General features: G+C 39.8%; 1 protein-coding gene across 3 annotated transcripts in view; it reads left to right on the forward strand.

The window, feature by feature from the left end:
* The window catches only part of LOC132832323 (lysine-specific histone demethylase 2), a 112828-nt gene that overhangs the window by 28793 nt on the left and 64808 nt on the right, over positions 1-19227 (forward strand). For 2 of the 3 annotated variants that reach the window (XM_060850238.1, XM_060850240.1), the window contains exon 8: positions 2267-2480. In XM_060850238.1, coding sequence (XP_060706221.1) covers positions 2267-2480 — 214 coding nt within the window. The remainder of the gene's footprint in view (positions 1-2266; positions 2481-19227) is intronic. The other variant, XM_060850239.1, reaches the window with a different exon arrangement.

Below are 19227 nucleotides of genomic sequence, written 5' to 3' on the forward strand. Positions count from 1 at the left end.
CATATGAAGTAGTATTTAACAGATAGTTAAAGAGGTAGGCTGCAAAGGTGACATAGAAGATATGGAAACCTTGGTAAGATTAGGGAGGGAATTCCAGAACTTTAAAATTTAGCAGTTGAAAGCACAGCAGCCATTGATTAAATGCTTTGAGACTAGTTGTAGCAACACGGATTTTTGAAATATTTTAAGGGTAGAGGAAGTTGCGTAGAGAGGAACAGTAAACCCATGAGAGGATTTGTAAGAAGAATAAATAATTTTAATGATAAAACACTGGTGCTGGAAATAATCAGGAGGTTAGATTACATTTATGGAGAATTTTACTACACCGTTTGTGGCCACACTTATGGTGACGCATGAACTCAGTTTAGGAATTTCCTCCTTACATCTCTTCGCCTGTCTACTTCCCTCCTTTTGTAAGGCATTCCTGAAAACCTACCTCTTGGTCAAAACCTTTGGTCACCTAACATAGCACTTGTATATTTGACTTTGTGTTCTTTTTAAAATTTTTTTAGTGATCCCATAAGTTGGTTTTGGATGCTTCTTTTCAATTAAATATGTTGCATGTTATTATTGTTAATTATTTTCTGGAACTGGGAAAGCTGTTCAGAGATATAAATGCACGCTTCTGGAGCAGGTGGGATTTAACTTGAATCTGAGTCTCCTGACTCGGAGAGAGGGACACTACCACTGTGTCATATGATGACAAATGGGAAAAAAATTCAGCTCTTGTTTCATACTAATTGATTGAATTAATTGGAAACAATTTTCATTTATGAAACTTCACATTTTAGACAGTGGAAGCAGAAAATGATGGAAATTCTCAGCAACGTTGGCAGCATCTGTAGACAGAAACATTGTGGATGTTTCAGGCCAATGATCTTTCATTTGTGATTTTGAATTTCTAGCATTTTTGGAATTTTGCTTTTTAATAAAATTGTTGAAATATTATCTTGTAAACCAGACCAGGTTGTAAGACACTTGAGAAATTAAATGTCAGCATAGATGTGAATTAAACTGCATTTGATCAAAACATCAGTGGTTGTGATCCGAATACAATGTTTAATATTGTGTCATCTCGTACATGATATCAAGTGTGCCCTATCTTTAAGGCATTAATGAAGGGTGATTACTAGGTCTAGGTAGGGAGGCTCTTTGAGAGCATACGTGGACATTACTAGGGCTCTTGTGGTGTAAGAGCCTACCTCTGAACCAGGAGGCCTTGGTTCAAGACCCTTATATACCAGAGGTGTGTAGTAACATCTTTGAACAGGTTGATTACAAATATCTACCTGGCAAATACTTGCAAACATCTGTGTTTGGTAACTCATCATGATTTAGTCTAGTTAACGTGTATGAGAGAGTTTATTCTGTAGTATAATGTACTAGTTAGGTGAACCATATGATCCAAATATATTTGAAATTCTCATTAAGTATTAGATTTAAAAACAATGTTTTTATTGGCATTTTTTGAAAATCACCTTTGTGACGTATTTTCTGTTCTTTTGGATACTATTTCACTGATTACCTCTTGATCTCTCCCAAGAGGTTGTATCTATGTGAGTGATGGCAGAGCTTGAGGACTAAGTACATTTTATTTGAAAATTGATGCATTTTTTATTAGAAGTCAGGACCAAATTCCTGTCTAATTCTTCTCCCAGTAGAGGGTGCTGAATATTTTGTTTATAACTGCTCTGTTGTTTGTAATTCATGCAACTTAGCACAGATCAGGAACTGACCTGCATGGTTCAGCCACATATCCTGAAGTGTATTCACTCACTTGGCAACTGTTTAAAAAAAACTTGAAAGTAAACTTTAAATTAAATTTTTTTAAGTTGTTTTGGCAAATTGTCAAATGATCCACTGATTCATACCTTTCCTTCTGTATTGTGTAAGAGGTTGAGAACTAGTACCATTGTATAGGTTGGTTATTTTGTTGAGAGCATTTTAAAAATTAATGAAATATAATTGAAAATCAGTTTAAGTTTAATTTTGATCATTTATTACAACTTGTAAAATTGTTTACTGTAAATTTTTTTTCTTTAATTGGGTATGTTTAATTGTAAAAACTTTGTCTTCGGCTTGAAACAAAACAAATGAGCTGTGTGGAATGAATGCTTTTTAAAATTTAATTCAAGTGATCATCTGCTAAAGTACAAACAATTGATGTTTGAAGCTCTATCATTTAATTTTCTGAAATGCATTCATATATTAGGGTATTTCTAGCTACTTTGCTCACATTATGTAATGTCAATTAATTTTTTTTCAGCGAGTGAGTGAAGTTGGAGATGGTAAGTGGTATTCCATGCTCATTGTACCTCCACTGCTGAAGGACAGCCCAGCAGCTCCCTTTCTTGGTGCTTACTATCCAGACTGTGTGGGTATGAGTCCATCCTGCAGCAACACAAATCGTTTCCACAATGAGTTCTCCAGTATGAAGATGATTTCATCAGAGCACAGTAAAAAAAATGTGCAGTCACCAGGTAAGATATTCCTAATCAAACTGCTAACAATATAAGCCCCAAAATGAGTCCTTTAATGAAGACTTGGGCCAATTTCAAGGATTAACTTCTGACAGTGGTTTAAAATTTTCTTTTTCAGTACAAATAGAACTTTGTTCTAAAATCTGAATCAAACAATTTATCCTGATTTATCTTGTTATCACTAGACTTCCAACCTTAGCATTTCTCCCACCACTAAAAAAAAATCCATGTAAACTTCTGCAGTTTCTGGCAAAATTGAGGAAGAAGGATGGTCAAGTTCCCATATTTATCGATGTGTGAATGATGATGCTTCTGAACTTGTTTTTCTGACCTCCTATCCAGGGAACAAGAGTAATAATGAGTTGGTCAGAATTAACAATAAACAAATTGAAAGTTGCCAGATACTTTATTGACCCAGGTTTTTTACTGGCCAGACAGTTGTTATGCCAGCTTAGGTAGGAGTTTTTGCATTGGGACCTTATGGAACCCCATCAAAGATGCTGCAAGAATATCTGGAAAGTTAACTTTACCATGGGCAATTTCTTTACGCTTGGAATCCTCTTCAAAAGTCTCTATTTTAAATCGGGCACTTCAGGTGATTCTGCTGAAGTTAACTTAATAGTTCCTCAGGGAAAGTTAGTGTGTAATTGAATTGAATTTATTGTAATGTGTACCAAGGCACAGTGAAAAACTTTGTCTTTTGAGCAATGCAGGCAGATCACATAGTTAAGTAGCATAGATAGTAAATAATAGGTGACCAGCAGCAAAAATAAAAACACAGGTACAGGCGAATGTTAAGAGTTTGTGAGTCCATCCAGTATTCTAACAACAGTAGGGTAGAAACTGTTATGAAACCTGTTGGTGCGTGTGTTCAGGCTTCTGTACCTTCTCCCCAATGGTAGAGATTGTAGAAAAACAGTGCCAGTGTGGGATGAATCTTTAAGAATGCTGGTGGCCTTTCCTTGACAGCAGGCCTGTCGATAATTCTATAAATTGTGATTGTTCGGGCCAAGTTCTCCACTCTCTGTTACTGCTTCTGATCTTGAATGGTACAGTTGCCCTGCCAGGTAGTGATACATCCAGACAGAATGCTCTCTCATGCACCTATAAAAATTGGCAAGGGTATTTGCAATTTCCTCAATTGTCTGAGGAAGAAGAGATGTTGTTGGGCCTTTGTAACCAGTGCGTCCACGTGAAGAGTCCAAGAAAGCTTGTTGTGGGTGACCACTGCCAAGAGCTTGACATTTTTCAATTGTTCCACCTCTGTGCTGTTAATGTCTAGGGGTGCATGAGTAACATCATCTAACTCCTGAGTAACCGTTCAACAAATTCCATAGTTACCTCACATGTGACTCAGCACTCTACCTCTTAAGCAGCTGGACATTACTTACCTGTACCCTATCTCCAACCAAACTGGCACTCTGTTCTTTTTCTTTGCCCCCAGCTCTTCTGTGCGTGACAGCAACTGCTGAAGCCATGTCAATGTGGATTGCCATCCACCAAGCCTTTAGATTAAAAGGGCCACTGATCCTTGCCCACCAGGCAACACATCCATCCAGTGCCCTATCTCTTATATCTCATCTAATTATGGGTTCACATTGGCTGCCAAAATCTTTGAAATTTCAAAATCCAACTGCTGTGAAAAGATGTGGCTTGCCATGATTCTGCAGTTTTGAGGGACCTTTGTGTGGAATCTCCTCTCAGAAATGCAGAGCGTCCAGAAAAAGGCTAGAATGACTGTTTGCCTGACATGATCATTTTTTGGAAAATCCAGCCTGTTGTTAAAAAAAATCTTTTTTTCCCCTTCAGGTGGGGTCTATTAATTTTGTTGTGCCATTATTCCAAGAATGCAGAGCAGCCTCAGCCACCATGGCATTTTCATTTACAAACCACCCGGTCAGTTTCAGCCTCAAAAGAAATCTATGCTTGTCAAACACTATTTTCCTTTCATAAAGTTAGTTATTCTCCTTTTTCCAAGTGCCCCCCCACAACAGCATACTCGAATGGGAGCCGGGTTATGTTTTATTACATGTCAACTTGTTTATTTTTGGTTTCTTCACGCACTTTTACCCTTGGAAAATAATATGGAGCATTGGAAGCATTCTTACTAATTGGATGGACTATTCGTTTTGTGGCCATCTTCAGATTCTGCAGTGGGACCCAGTGGGAATCTGAGTTCAACTGAACTATGGGACCAATTTGGACTGAACTTTGTGTGATGTCTCAGAATACAAGAAATAAAGAGGAGGCTATATTGTGCCTTAAGCCTCTGCCTCATCGGGAGGCTCACTGAAGATGTTACCTAGTATGGTGACGAAATATCTGAAAATGAACCTTCCAGTTCTGGAAGTGAATTTTTAAACTCCTCCAACAGAATAATCTCTCCTAGAGCCTCTTGGGTCATAGAGATGTACAGCACAGAAGCAGACTTTTTAGTCCAACTTGTCCATGCCGACCAAATATCTAACTTAATCTAGTCCCATTTGCAAGCACTTAGTCCATATCCCTCTTAAACCCTTCCTATTGATATACCCATCCAGATGGCTTTTAAATGTTGCAATTGTACCAGCCTCCTCCACTTCCTCTGCCGGCTCATTCTATATGCTCACCACCCTCTGCATGAAAACATTGCCCCTTAGGTTTCTTTTATATCGTTCCTCTCTCATCCTAAACCCATGTCCTCGAGTTCTGGACTCCCCCTATCTCCGGGAAATGACCTTGTCTATTTATCCTATCCATGCCCCTCCAGATTTTATAAACCTCTATAACGTCACCCCTCAGCCACCGATGCTCCAGGAAAAATATCCCCAGCCTATTCAACTTCTCCCTATAGCTCAGATCCTCCAACCCTGGCAACATCCTTGTAAATCTTTTCTGAACCCTTTCAAGTTTCACAGTATCCTTCCGACAGGAGGTAGGCCAAAATTGCATACAACATTCCAATGTACTGTATAACTGCAACATGACCTCCCAACTCCTAGACTCAAATCGCTGATCAATAAAGAAAAGCATACCAAATTCCACCTTCACTATCCTACCTACCTGTGACTTATCTAGCATTAAGGCTCACACTCATCTATCAAAGTGACTATGTTTAATTCTTTTGAACTCAATGTAAGTCTGACCGCTTCCTCGTTTATGTTTCTGAACTGCTGTGTATATGCTTACTGTACCAATTCATAAGCTCTTAAATAGCCTGTTTGACTCTTCATAATCTCTTGACCCCACATCTGATGGCACAGCAAATACTGCACTAGCTCTGCCTGCCTTCTTAGTATGAACTAGCAAGTATGAACTTGGATCTGCCTTGCCAATTCTTCAAATGAAATAAATAGGCTTTAACATCTTTCTCATCAAAATGTGGCAGAGTTTTGACATATTTGTGTATATCACTACCTTCTCTCTTAATCTCCATCCTGTTAACTTGACTTTGCTGACTAAGTCACAACTTCTCAAGTTCAAATTCTTTTTTTTTTTGCTCAGCTAAGAATCTTCTCTCTTTTTACACACTCTCTCTTCTCTGTTTGCTCAGCCAACGACCTTCTCTCTCATTATCTTCTAAGTGCATTTTCCTCAATTGTAATTTAACTCGAATCCACTTGTCAGTTTCTCTGACACAACTAAGCGTTTGAGTAACTTCCTTACAAATTCAGCTTTGCTTTTGTCCTCGGTTAAACCCAATTCTAACCTCTTTGCTAATTCTAAGAGTATGGTCTTTTCTTAAACTTTCTTGGCAGATTTGGGAATCATCTTCAAACCACAGAACCTCTTTAGCTATTTTAAGAGCCATTTCTATCACTTTTAATTTAACCAACGACAAGTAACAAAAATTAAACAAATTGTCTCACCTGCTGTTCGCCGAGCTGGAAGTTTTTGTTGCAAACGTTTCGTCCCCTGGCTAGGCGACATCATCAGTGCTCTGGAGCCTCCTGCGAAGCGCTTCTTTGATGTTTCTTCCGGTATTTATAGTGGTCTGTCCTTGCCGCTTCCGGGTGTCAGGTTCAGCTGTCCGCTGTAGTGGTTGGTATATTGGGTCCAGGTCGATGTGTTTGTTGATGGAGTTTGTGGATAATGCCATTCCTCTAGGAATTCCCTGGCTGTTCTCTGTCTGGCTTGCCCTATGATGGTAGTGTTTTCCCAGTCGAATTCATGTTGCTTGTTGTCTGCGTGTGTGGCTACTAGGGATAGCTGGTCGTGTCGTTTCGTGGCTAGTTGATGTTCATGTATGCGGATTGTTAGCTGTCTTCCTGTTTGTTCTATATAGTGTTTTGTGCAGTCCTTGCATGGTATTTTGTAAACTACATTAGTTTTGCTCATGTTGGGTATCGGGTCCTTTGTTCTAGTGAGTTGTTGTCTGAGCGTGGCTGTTGGTTTGTGGGCCGTTATGAGTCCTAAGGGTCGCAGTAGTCTGGCTGTCAGTTCTGAAACACTCCTGATGTATGGTAGTGTGGCTAGTCCATTTGGTTGTGGCATGTCCTCGTTCCGTGGTCTGTCTCTTAGGCATCTGTTGATAAAGTTGCACGGGTATCCGTTTTTGGCGAATACCTTGTATAGGTGTTCCTCTTCCTCTTTTTGCAGTTCTGGTGTACTGCAGTGTGTTGTGGCCCTTTTGAATAGTGTCCTGATGCAGCTTCGTTTGTGTGTGTTGGGTGGTTACTTTCATAGTTTAGGACTTGGTCTGTGTGTGTTGTTTTCCTGTGTACCCTTGTGGTGAATTCTCCGTTCGGTGTTCTCTGTACTATCACGTCTAGGAATGGGAGTTGGCTATCGTTTTCTTCTTCTCTCGTGAATCGGATTCCTGTGAGTGTGGCATTGATGATCCGGTGTGTTTTTTCTATTTCCGTGTTTTTGATGATTACGAACGTGTCATCGACATATCTGACCCAGAGTTTGGGTTGTATTTGTGGTTGGGCTGTTTGTTCTAACCTTTGCATAACTGTCTCTACTATGAGTCCCGAGATTGGTGATCCCATGGGTGTTCCGTTGATTTGTTCGTATATCTGATTGTTGAATGTAAAGTGTGTAGTGAGGCACAAGGACATGCCACAACCAAAAGGACTAGCCACACTACCATACATCAGGAGCGTTTCAGAACTGACAGCCAGACTACTGCGACCCTTAGGACTCATAACGGCACACAAACCAACAGCCACGCTCAGACAACAACTCACTAGAACAAAGGACCCGATACCCAACGTGAGCAAAACAAATGTAGTTTACAAAATACCATGCAAGGACTGCACAAAACACTATATAGGACAAACAGGAAGACAGCTAACAATCCGCATACACGAACATCAACTAGCCACGAAACGACACGACCAGCTATCCCTAGTAGCCACACACGCAGACAACAAGCAACATGAATTCGACTGGGAAAACACTACTATCATAGGGCAAGCCAGACAGAGAACAGCCAGGGAATTCCTAGAGGCATGGCATTCATCCACAAACTCCATCAACAAACACATCAACCTGGACCCAATATACCAACCACTACAGCGGACAGCTGAAACTGACACCCGGAAGCAGCAAGGACAGACCACTATAAATACCGGAAGAAACATCAAAGAAGCGCTTCGCAGGAAGCTCCAGAGCACTGATGATGTCGCCTAGCCGGGGACAAAACGTTTGCAACAAAAACTTCCAGCTCGGCGAACAGAACCACAACAACGAGCATCCGAGCTACAAATCTTTGCACAAACCTTGTCTCACCTACGTTGTATTTTAAGATCTAGAACATGAACTGGCACGTGTTTAAATCTACTGAGATTTTCTCATAACACAAATCTGTTCAAATCTCAGTCTGGATCTGTCTAAACCTATTCAAATCATGAATCAGAGACCCAAAGTGTTCAAATCCTGGCAACGAAGCCTCAAACTATTCCAACACTGGTAAACCCCTCTGCTAATTAAAAACCGATACACACACAAGCTCACTTCCCACCGTAATCCGTTTCATTTCAAGAGGCAAGCAACTATCCCAGAGGTCACTATTTAATGTAGAAATTAACAATTTTATTCTTCAAGTCCAAAAGAGAACATTAGACAATTATTTACAACTCCTTTCTCTTAAACCTATCGTTTACCTCCCACTCTGTAATACTGGTCCGATATTTTAAAAAAAAACAATAAAGATTTACAAAAAAAAAGTCATGTTTCAAAACCAGTCAGCCTTATTGATTCTCCTTTTCAGATTTTCCTCTAGAATTTTTTTTTGGGTCGTCTATGGTGTACTGCACACATGTCTTATGGACAGATACCTTTCAGAGTGATATTCGGATAGCAGTCTATGCTTGCTGGTGGTTTTGGCAGTTTTACCCCGACTGTTCAAAATGTCCGGTTTTATACCCCAAAATATCGTCTCATTTCATTGGGTTTTTTTTTTGTAGATATTTTTATTGAAATTTAACATTTTTGCAAATTTACAAAAATAAACAAAACTCTCAAATACTAACATTGATGTACAATTAAATCATATATACAATAGTCATAATTTAACAAAGAAAAGAGAAAGAAAACAAAAAAAAAGAGAAAAAAAGAAACGAAAAAAAGAAAGAAAAAAAAAACTCAACTTTCTACTAATCTAACCTATAACTAACCAGAGTGTATACCTAAGTCTCTTACATGCTCGGAATGTATAAACATCAAATATAATAAAACCCGTATTCGCGCAGGATTCCCCTCCCAAGGGGCCCCGGAGCAGCCTGGTCTGAAATCTTCACTAAATAAAAGCCCTTGTTAGGATAGCCGAAATATCTGCATTTATATAATTCAAAAAGGGCTGCCATATTTTATAAAATAATTCAGTCTTTCGGTGCACCATATTTGTGAGGAAGTCAAGGGGGATATATTCCATAATTAATCTGTGCCAATTTGAAAGTCCAGGGGGGCCCTCAGCCACCCAGTTCACCAAAATATTTTTCCTTGCACAGAAAGAGAGAATAGAAAATAGTCTCTTCCCATGCATATCCAGAGATGAGAGGTTCGAAAAGCCCAAAAGGAGAGATACAGGGTCCACCCTAATTTCCGTTCCTAAAATTTCTGTCAGGGTATTTGCCACTTTAGTCCAGTATCTGCGGATTTTCTGACAAGTCCACAGACAATGTACAAGAGTACCCACCTCTATTTTGCATTTGGGACACATTGGAGATGCTCCTGCCTTAAATTTTGCCAGTCGAGCCGGAGCTATATGGGCCCTATGAAGTATCTTTAGTTGGACAGCCTGAGTTCTGTTACAGATAGCAATTCTTCTAGCATTTTCCCAAATGTCATTCCACATATCCTCAGAGATTTCTAGCCCCAAGTCCTGCTCCCATGTTTTAAGCAGGTCATCCATGTCTCCTGAGACTCCATCATGTAGCAAATGGTATATAGTACTAACGGAGGATGCCCCCGCTGGTCGTAAGACATTACGTTCTCTGTCTGATTTATAAAGACTATCTATTAATGTAGTCTTCCTCTGTATATAATCTCGAACTTGGAAGTATCGAAAGAGATCCCCATTAGGTATTCCGAATTTCAGACGCAGCTGCTCAAAGGACATCAGGATCCCATCTTTAAATAGGTCCCCTAAGCATGAGATGCCCCTGGATCTCCAGAGTTTAAAGGTGGCATCTGTAATCCCCGGTTGGAATCCCCATGCGCCTACTATTGGTGCATGGGGGGATGTTTTATGTGAGTTACCCTCATTTTGCCGCATTATATTCCAGGCCTTAATTGTGTTTAATATTATGGGATTTTTACAGTGGTCTGTAATGATTTTCCTCTTATCTGAAAATAAAAGGTTAATAAGTGGGTATTTTACTTGGGAGGCTTCGATATCCAGCCAAATTGATTGTGGATCAGATGAAACCCAATCAGCTATGTAACTTAGTAGGGAGCTTAACTGATATTTCCTAAAGTCTGGGAAGTCCAGTCCTCCCCTTGCCTGTGGAAGCTGTAGGTTGTTCAGCTTAATAAGGGGCCGTCTGTGGTTCCAAATAAAGGAGCCCAACCAGCCATATAATTTACGTAGGGCTAGCCTTGGCAGCATCAGCGGGAGCATTCTCATAGGATATAAGAGACGGGGCAGAACATTCATTTTAATTAATGCTATTCTCCCTAGCCAGGAAATCGGAAGGTCTCTCCATCGCTGGAGGTCCTGCCTTATCCTTTCCATTAATTGTACAAAATTAGCCCTATACAGCTGATCAAATACTGGCGTGATAAAAATACCTAAATATAAGAAGGCCTCCAGGGACCAACGGAAGGGAAAAGGGGATCCGTCCATTAAGTGGGGTATCATAGCCAGACCACCCATTGGCATGGCTTCCGATTTTGAAAAATTAATTTTATAGCCTGAGAATGCACTAAATGTATTAATAACTTGAATTAGACGAGGCACTGACATTAAAGGATTACTGAGGAATAAGAGAACGTCATCTGCATAGAGGGTAATTTTGTGTTTACCTGTACCAATCCTCGGGGCCATTATATTAGGATCAGTCCGGATGGCTTCTGCTAATGGTTCGATTATCAGTGTAAACAACAATGGTGAGAGAGGACATCCTTGACGGCAGCCCCTACCCACACTGAAGCCATCCGATCTTAACCCATTAGTAATAACAGCTGCTTTGGGGTCATTATACAATGTTGAAACCCATTTGGTAAACACCTGTCCAACGCCAAACCTTTCCAATGTGTAAAATAAATATGACCATTCAACCCTATCAAATGCCTTTTCCGCATCCAATGAAATTATTACTCCTGGTATCTTTCCCTGATGACAGGCTTGGATCATATTCAAGACCCTTCTGATATTATTGGATGATCTGCGGCCCTTAATAAATCCCGTCTGGTCCTCCTTTATAATATATGGCAGTACCCTTTCTAGTCTTAGTGCTAACATTTTTGAGAGAATTTTAAAGTCTACATTTAGTAAGGATATTGGTCTGTAAGATGCACAATCTTCTGGGTCTTTTCCTTTTTTGAGGATAAGAGAAATATTTGCTTCTTTCAGCGTGGGCGGGAGACAGACCTGACTATGCGCAAAATTATACATATCCATAAGTGGGTCAACCAATATTCCTGTAAATTCTTTATAGAATTCAGCTTGAAAACCATCCGGGCCCGGTGCTTTTCCGCTCTGAAGTTGCCTAATTGCCTCAAGTATTTCTTGGACTGTTAAAGGGGTATTTAGGGCCGACACCTGTTCCGGAGTCAGGCCCGGGAAGGTCAAATTTTTTAAAAATGACTGCATCCTCCTAATCCTATCTTCACAATCCTGCGATCTATATAGTTCAGAATAAAATTCTTTAAAGGTCGCATTGATCTTTTTATGATCATGAGTCAGGGTACCTGTACTTTCCTTGATGGTCGGAATAGTTTGAGGGGCTTTCCTTTTCTTTGCAAGAAATGCTAAGTATCTACCCGGTTTGTCGCCATATTCATATAATCTTTGTTTCGCAAATAATATTTCCCTTTTAGCCGTTTGAGTAAGCGCGGTGTTTAAAGCTGTCCTAAGAGCTGTAATCCTCTGCAATTTTGTGATAGAAGGTCTATCAGCGTATGCTGTTTCGGCTGCTTTTAGGCGAGCTTCGAGCAGACGCTGTTGCTCTCCCTTCATTTTCCTCTGGGTCGCTGAATAGGAGATGATCAAACCTCGTGCATAAGCTTTGATGGTCTCCCACATCATTGACGGATTGCTAGCCGTACCAGTATTAATTTCTAAAAAAGTTTTAAGTTCTTGGGAGAAGTACTTTAAAAATTTGCTATCTTTTATCAGGAAGGGGTCCATACGCCAATGCCGAGCAGATGTCCCATTGTTCTTTACCTTAGTTTCCATGTATACAGTGGCATGGTCAGAGATTGCTATAGTACCTATTTTACAGGTTGCTATAGAGTTTAGAAAAATCGATGGGGCAAAAAACATATCAATTCTTGTGTGACATTTATGTGGATTAGAGTAGAAAGAAAAATCTCTACCCTGTGGATGGAGACATCTCCATACATCTACCAATCCTAATTCTTTATTCAGGTCCGCCAGTTGTCTAGATCTGGGAGATACTCCAGCGGCACTCTTGGGAATCCTGTCTATTTCCGGATCCATAATACAATTAAAGTCTCCCCCTATAATTGTATGACGGGCACCAAAGGCCATCAGTTTTGAAAAAGCTTCCGTTATGAATTTAAAGGGGTGTGCCGGGGGGCAGTATACATTTAAGATCCCATATTCCTCTCCATTTATGAGGGCTTTAATCAAAATATATCGTCCAGATTCGTCTTTTATCTGATTTAGAATTTTCAAAGGGAAGTTCTTCCGGATAAGGATAACGACTCCCCTGCTTTTTGAATTAAAAGAGGAAAAAAAGGCCTGATCAAATCCGCCCTGTCGTAATTTTAAGTGTTCTTTATCCGACAGGTGTGTCTCCTGTAGGAGAGCTATATCAACTCTCTCCTTCTTAAGATTTGATAATATTTTCTTCCTTTTAACTGGCGAATTACTCCCCCTGACATTCCAGGTGCACCACTTAACCGACTGTTCAGCCATAATCATCTGGACAGATCCGAGACCCCTCGGGAGGGGAAACCCTATCTAGACCATCCCGAGCATGGAGCATACAAGATTTACAAAAGTAAAGATTCTCTGATACACTCAAAACAATATAACAAAAAACTCTTTCTAAGTATAAAAAATATAAAACATTCCGAATTGGAGATTTTCTCCCTTGTTCCCAGGGAGCGTCACTTCCTCTCCCACAGTCCATCTTACCCTCTTCCAACCAGTGCCCCACCCTTGACCCAGGTGTTCCTCAATAAAATGAGGAGAATTCAAATATAATATAAAGCTAGAGTTAACAGTGAACACCCCACCCCCACCCACACCCACATCTAAATATATTTGGGAATATTAATACCATATATAACTATAAGATTACAATCTCAACACGTAATACTTAAATATAATACCACAAAATAACAGGGGAAAGAAAAACAACCCCGCTCCTAAAAACAGAAGTAAAATAGAATAAGGTAACCACCTCCCCCCATCAACATTAACCAAACGCCCCAACATATATATATATATATATATATATACATACACACATAGGGGGAAAGATAAGAAAAGATGAAGGGATATAAACCAAAATAATGGGAAAGGCAGACCAGCGTCCACAATCTCTTACAGCTTATTTAAGAGAGTCCAAGAATTCCTTAGCCTTCTCCGGTGATCCGAAGTTATATATGGATCCTTCGTGGCTAAGGCGTAGCGTCGCTGGATATCGTAAGGAGTACTGGATATTTAAGTCCCTTAAATGCTTCTTCGCCTCATCGAATGCCTTCCTCTTTCGGACCAAAGCTGGGGAGAAGTCCTGGAACAGCATGATCCTGGATCCTTTGTGGGTCATAGCTTGGGGATCTTTTCCCAGATTTCTTGAGGCTTCCAGGAGCATCTGCCTCTCCCTATAGCTCTGCAGCTGGAACAGGACCGGGCGTGGGCGCTGGGTTGAGCCGGGCCCACGTACTGTGACCCGGTAGGCCCATTCCACCCTTACCTGGCCTGATCCATTATGCAGATTTAAAAGTTGTGGCAGCCAATGCTCTAAGAATGCTGTCAGCTGGCCTCCCTCTTCCTGCTCGGGAAGGCCCAACAACCGAATATTTTTTCTACGACATCGATTTTCGAGGTCATCAATGTGGTTTTCTAGGTTCTGGACTCGATTCTCGAGAAAACGGATGTGGTCGGCTGTTGATTTTATCGCAGTCTCTGAGGCTGCGGCCTTCGACTCCACCTCTCTGACTCGGCACTCCAATTCCTGAATGTCTCTGCCCTGCTTCTGCAGCTCGGCTGATAGTGCTTCTCTGCTCTGCCGAGACTCATCGATAAAAGCATCAATCTTCGCCTCCCACCTGGCAAACATCTCTTCAAAGCTCATCTTCATTGGTAAATCTCCTGAAGTAGCTGAAGACACCTTTGCTGCAGCTGAAGAGGGAGAGGGTGGGGGAGGGGTCCCTGCTTTCTTAGAGCCGCCTGTTCCCTTCCCTTTACTCATTTTCCAGTTAGTATTAGACTATTTAAATGTACTAATAGGTAACTATTTAAGGTTAACAACTATTATAAATGGTTTAGTGAGTGTGGTGGGGGTGGATAGCCCACTTTTCCCAAGTTTTGGGTAGAGCACTGTGGACTCAGTCTTGCTGGGTCGCCGCCATCTTGGATCCCCCTATTTCATTGGTTTGATGTCATCAAAATATTAAATTTAAATTCGACTGGAGTTTGGTCTCTTGGGCATAGTTTAAACTGACCAAATTTGAATTTGTTTTTGATCCGTGGCAACACAACTCCAGCTATTTGTTTCAACCAAGTGTTACATTTTTAAATTGTCCAGTGCACTGTGTGCTTTCAGTCAGTCTTTGCCAGATTTCAAAAAGAGTCAGTTAGCTGGGCAGTTGACTTTATGATATGGTGTGACTCGAACAGTATGATTTCCATTCCTGTACTAGCTGAGGACCAGATCGAAGGCTTTTTCTTCTCAACCTCTTCCCCCTGTCTGAGCTGTCATGACCCTCTGGTTAAATCGCCAAGAGTTGTCTCACGTAATGAGAGAAACTCTGGGACTGTGGCAACTTGATTTAGACTTGGAACAAAAAGATCCATCAACTCAATTTCTTTGAACACAATTACTGATTTTACTGTAAAACAAAACTTATTCCACAACAACATAGAATTGCTTCATAGTTTGTAATTTAACGATATACATGCTTTTTCCTTTAAACATCCATAAATGTGCATGTGCACAAACATACATGCTCACGGTAGGAAAAAGATGGAAAAACAATTCTCAGCGCATAAATTCGCTGAGGTAAAAAATGTAAGCAGTAAATTTTTGTTATTGACTAAATGTCTTGCACATGTGAATGGGAGTCACTCACATAGACAGGCATCTATGAAGTCGTACCAAATGTGGTTTGCTCAAGAGGCACAGAATTGAGGATTCTCTTAAATTTTCTATGAGAGGATAGTTAGGTTTCTCAATACTTTCACAGCAATGATTAAGGAGAGCTAGCCTAGTCATCATTTTTTCTTCGAGAGACTGGCCACCACCACTTGAAAATCCAAACAAACACAAACTGCAGTCTGACCATTGTAGGTCCAGGCAGATAGCCTGCAGTAAGTAAGCAATTATCATAAAACATGTGACTAAGAAAAGTGTTCCAATATGAGGAATGGGCACTAATGCTGGTCTAGCCAGTAACACCACATCCCATGGACTAAGCAACTTTTTCTAAACAAAAAAAAAACAGATCCGAAGGACTCGGAATAAATTCATTTTCCAGGCAATCCTTCAAAACCCAAATCCATAAGTTCGTCTTAAATTTGAAGTGCCTTTGTCATATTCCAAACCTTAGTAAAAATAAAGAGACATTTTTAAGTGTTTCATTATAAAGTGTAAATGAAATCAACAATGTATTTTTAAAGTTATGACTTATTTATCTACTCCTCCTCCTTTGCTCTCCTTATCTGTAACTTATTGTTATGGTGTCAATTTCATAAGTTTCTGAGAGGACTTCTGAAAAACAAGGCAACAATTCTTTTATTTTATGCTCATGTACACAGGGGCAATCTTAACTCTGATGTTTCAAGCTTGCTCTGGTGAGTTACAGAACACTTACAAGCTTTATCCAGATTGCAGTATACATAATACAATTGCAAGACAAAAAAATCTGTGTCCCTCATTATTTGTTTCCTACAATCTTTCATTGGTATTTTGTTGTTTCACCCAAGGCCTTTGATAGTATGGCTTCTGTGCTACTAAATTATCTCATTAGTTCTCCATTTCTCTGTACATTTGTAGCTTCCATATGCCTTGCCAGCTTTGACCATATGGCTAAAACATTCATCCTTAATTAACTTAATCCCTTCACCTCTTCTCCCACTTCCCTTTTACCTTTGTCCTGTGGCCTAGCCCAAAGTGGCTTGCTTTTCTTTTCACACTCTGCTACTTGTAGTAAGCGTGGGTTGTAAAGATACTTAGTTATAATGTCTATATAGTTTGATCAATTACAGTTGGCTTCTGAACTAACTCCATGTTGTCTCAATTTCTAAATATCTGTTGCCATTTCCTATGTGGCCCAGTACAATATGTATAAAATTAATAACGGTTGAACATTAACTAGGGTATGGGAAGTAAATTAAATCCGTGGGTGAATCTGTATGTTTGGTCCTGAGTTTCACTGCTCTTCCCACTAAGTGGTAGCGTCTAATTGCATTATTTAAGAGGACTTCATGTACTGTGATCAATTCATTAATGGACTAAGCATGACTTTCTAGTATTGTAGCAAAGCTTTGAATCACCCATGTCAGGTTTTGGTCCATTGTGAGCTGGATTCTTGTCTTATTCCAAGATTTCTTTAAGTTGAGAACTTTATGTTCAAATCTTTCGGTCCACTGCTGCCAAGTCAATCATGTTTACTATTGATGTCCTTGTGTTGAACACAATAACAACATTATTGTCCAGACTGCATTTCAGTTGACTCTTTCCTGGATTGGCATGCAGCCATTGGCTACCTTCCCCCATTAAACTAAACATGCTATTGCTTGATTTACCAAAGATTTTACACAGTGTGTAAGTCTGAACTGAGCGCCACTCAGGAGAACCATTATTGGAGATGTTTGGAAGAATTGGTACCTGCTCATGGATATCACCTAGAAGTTTATTGCTATTTACTGACACTTTTCCATTTTCTGGACTTCTGACGGTACTGTGGATAATAATGGGGTTGTGGTAAATTTATTGTGCTCTTGGCATATCCACCACTTTATTGTTAGAATTCCTGATCTCGCTGACTTCATTCTTTGATGCTTACTCATGCCCACCCTCCGTGTCAGTGTCAATTGGTTTTTCACTGTTATGGCAGACAGCCTATCCATCGTCATAAAGAGGATCCGATGGCTATTGTAGAATGGCTTGTAAATTTTAAACTTAAAACACATAACCTAATTTCCCATGTCTTCTCCACCGCAAATCTTGCACAATAAGTGATTAATCATCATTAAGTTTGATGTGTGCAGTATCACATTTTATCCTAATCTGTACTGAACATTTCAATGTGTTTTTAAAGGTCTATTTCTTTTCTCCAGTACACTTGAAGATGTAGATGGTCACTATCTATCTGTGATGATTTGTCTATCTACAGATTACCTTGTTCAATAACATTTTTGAACAAGTTGCTAATCCTTAATTATTAGCACTTAGACACAAATACTTTAACCACTACACCAAATTAATTTTTAAAAATCCTGCAGTTCCTTTTTCCTTAAACTGTTCGAAATTCACAAAATAGATTGCATTTAACTGTTTCTCTCTTCTCATGAGTTTTAGAAATATCCTTACAATTTTCTTAAAATCAAAAATCAAACAATTCAATTTGATGCTATGCACTAACATCTTTGAACAGTTCATCCTTTACTTTTAGACATTTAACAATTCTGGATTTTAAACAAACTAATAGGAAGTATGCAAAAACATTTTTTTCTTTTGCCGTTTGTCTTTATGGAAACGTGTTTTAATTAATTATTTTCCTGTTATTTTCTCTGGCTGCTACCCAGGAACAAAGAACAAAGGAGGGTGTCTCACTTAAGCTCATCATCTCATTTCGCTGGACTCTGTCATGAGTAAATCATTTTGTCTGCTTTTGCAACCTTTTCTGACCACATGGTTTTGGCAATCCTGTTCTGCTAGCATCTCTTGAGGTGCCTGACCCCTCTGGATTTTTTGGCTTTTTCATCAACACTCTCCCACCCAATTCCACCAGCATGGTCCAGCCATCACATCCAGCACCTGTTGTCCTGACTCGTCCTTCAGATTCTTTGGATCCCATCTACATCTGTTTGGTATGGCTGTCTGCTATATCTGAGTGGAAAATTAAAACCTACTTCCCCAAATGCAATGCTAATGCCAGGGTTGTGACATGACCTTTTGTGACTATGCCAAACTGTTATGGGGGTCATCCTGACAAATTGATAAAAGGACTTCAAGAAAACAGGATGACTTTTTTTATGCATATGTCTATAGAGAACCTTAACATTAAACCTTAACCTTAACTCTGGTGGGTTACAGAAAGCCTTCATGTTTTATACAGATTACAGCATGCATAATACAATTCCCACACTTCATCATCCATCCATGCATCCCATGTTATCTTTGTTTTCCAAAGTCTTTTATCAGCATCGGCTGTTTTTTTTACCTACAACCTCTGAGAACATGGCTTCCACACTACTAGCCTTGAATATATTGTTTGTTATCCATTTCTCTTCACATTTATAATTCTGAAACACTTTACTTATCATTGGCTAAATGGCTAGACCTTTAATGCTTGATTATCTTAACCCCTTCATTATACAATTATTTCTGCTGTCCTCTTTATGCTTAGACAATTCAAATAAAGTTACATTCTTGAAAGGGAATTTGGGAATTACATTATTTTTCCTTGCAATGTGATTTCTTTATAGATGGCACAATGGTTCAGTGGTTAGTGCTCCTGTCTAATAGCGTCAGGGAACCAGGGTTCAATTCCAGCCTTGGGTGGCTGTTTGTGTGAAGTTTGCATGTTCTGGTTCCCTCCCACAGTGCAAAGATGTGCAGGTTAGGTGAACTGATCATGCTAAATTGTCCATATTGACCAGTGATGTTCAGGCGAAATGGATTATTCATGGTAAATGCAGGGTTACTGGGTTAGGATAGGGTCTGCTGCTGGGTGGGGT

The sequence above is a fragment of the Hemiscyllium ocellatum genome, chromosome 34 (genome assembly GCF_020745735.1).
Source record: "Hemiscyllium ocellatum isolate sHemOce1 chromosome 34, sHemOce1.pat.X.cur, whole genome shotgun sequence".
In the NCBI taxonomy this organism is placed as follows: Eukaryota; Metazoa; Chordata; class Chondrichthyes; order Orectolobiformes; family Hemiscylliidae; genus Hemiscyllium; species Hemiscyllium ocellatum.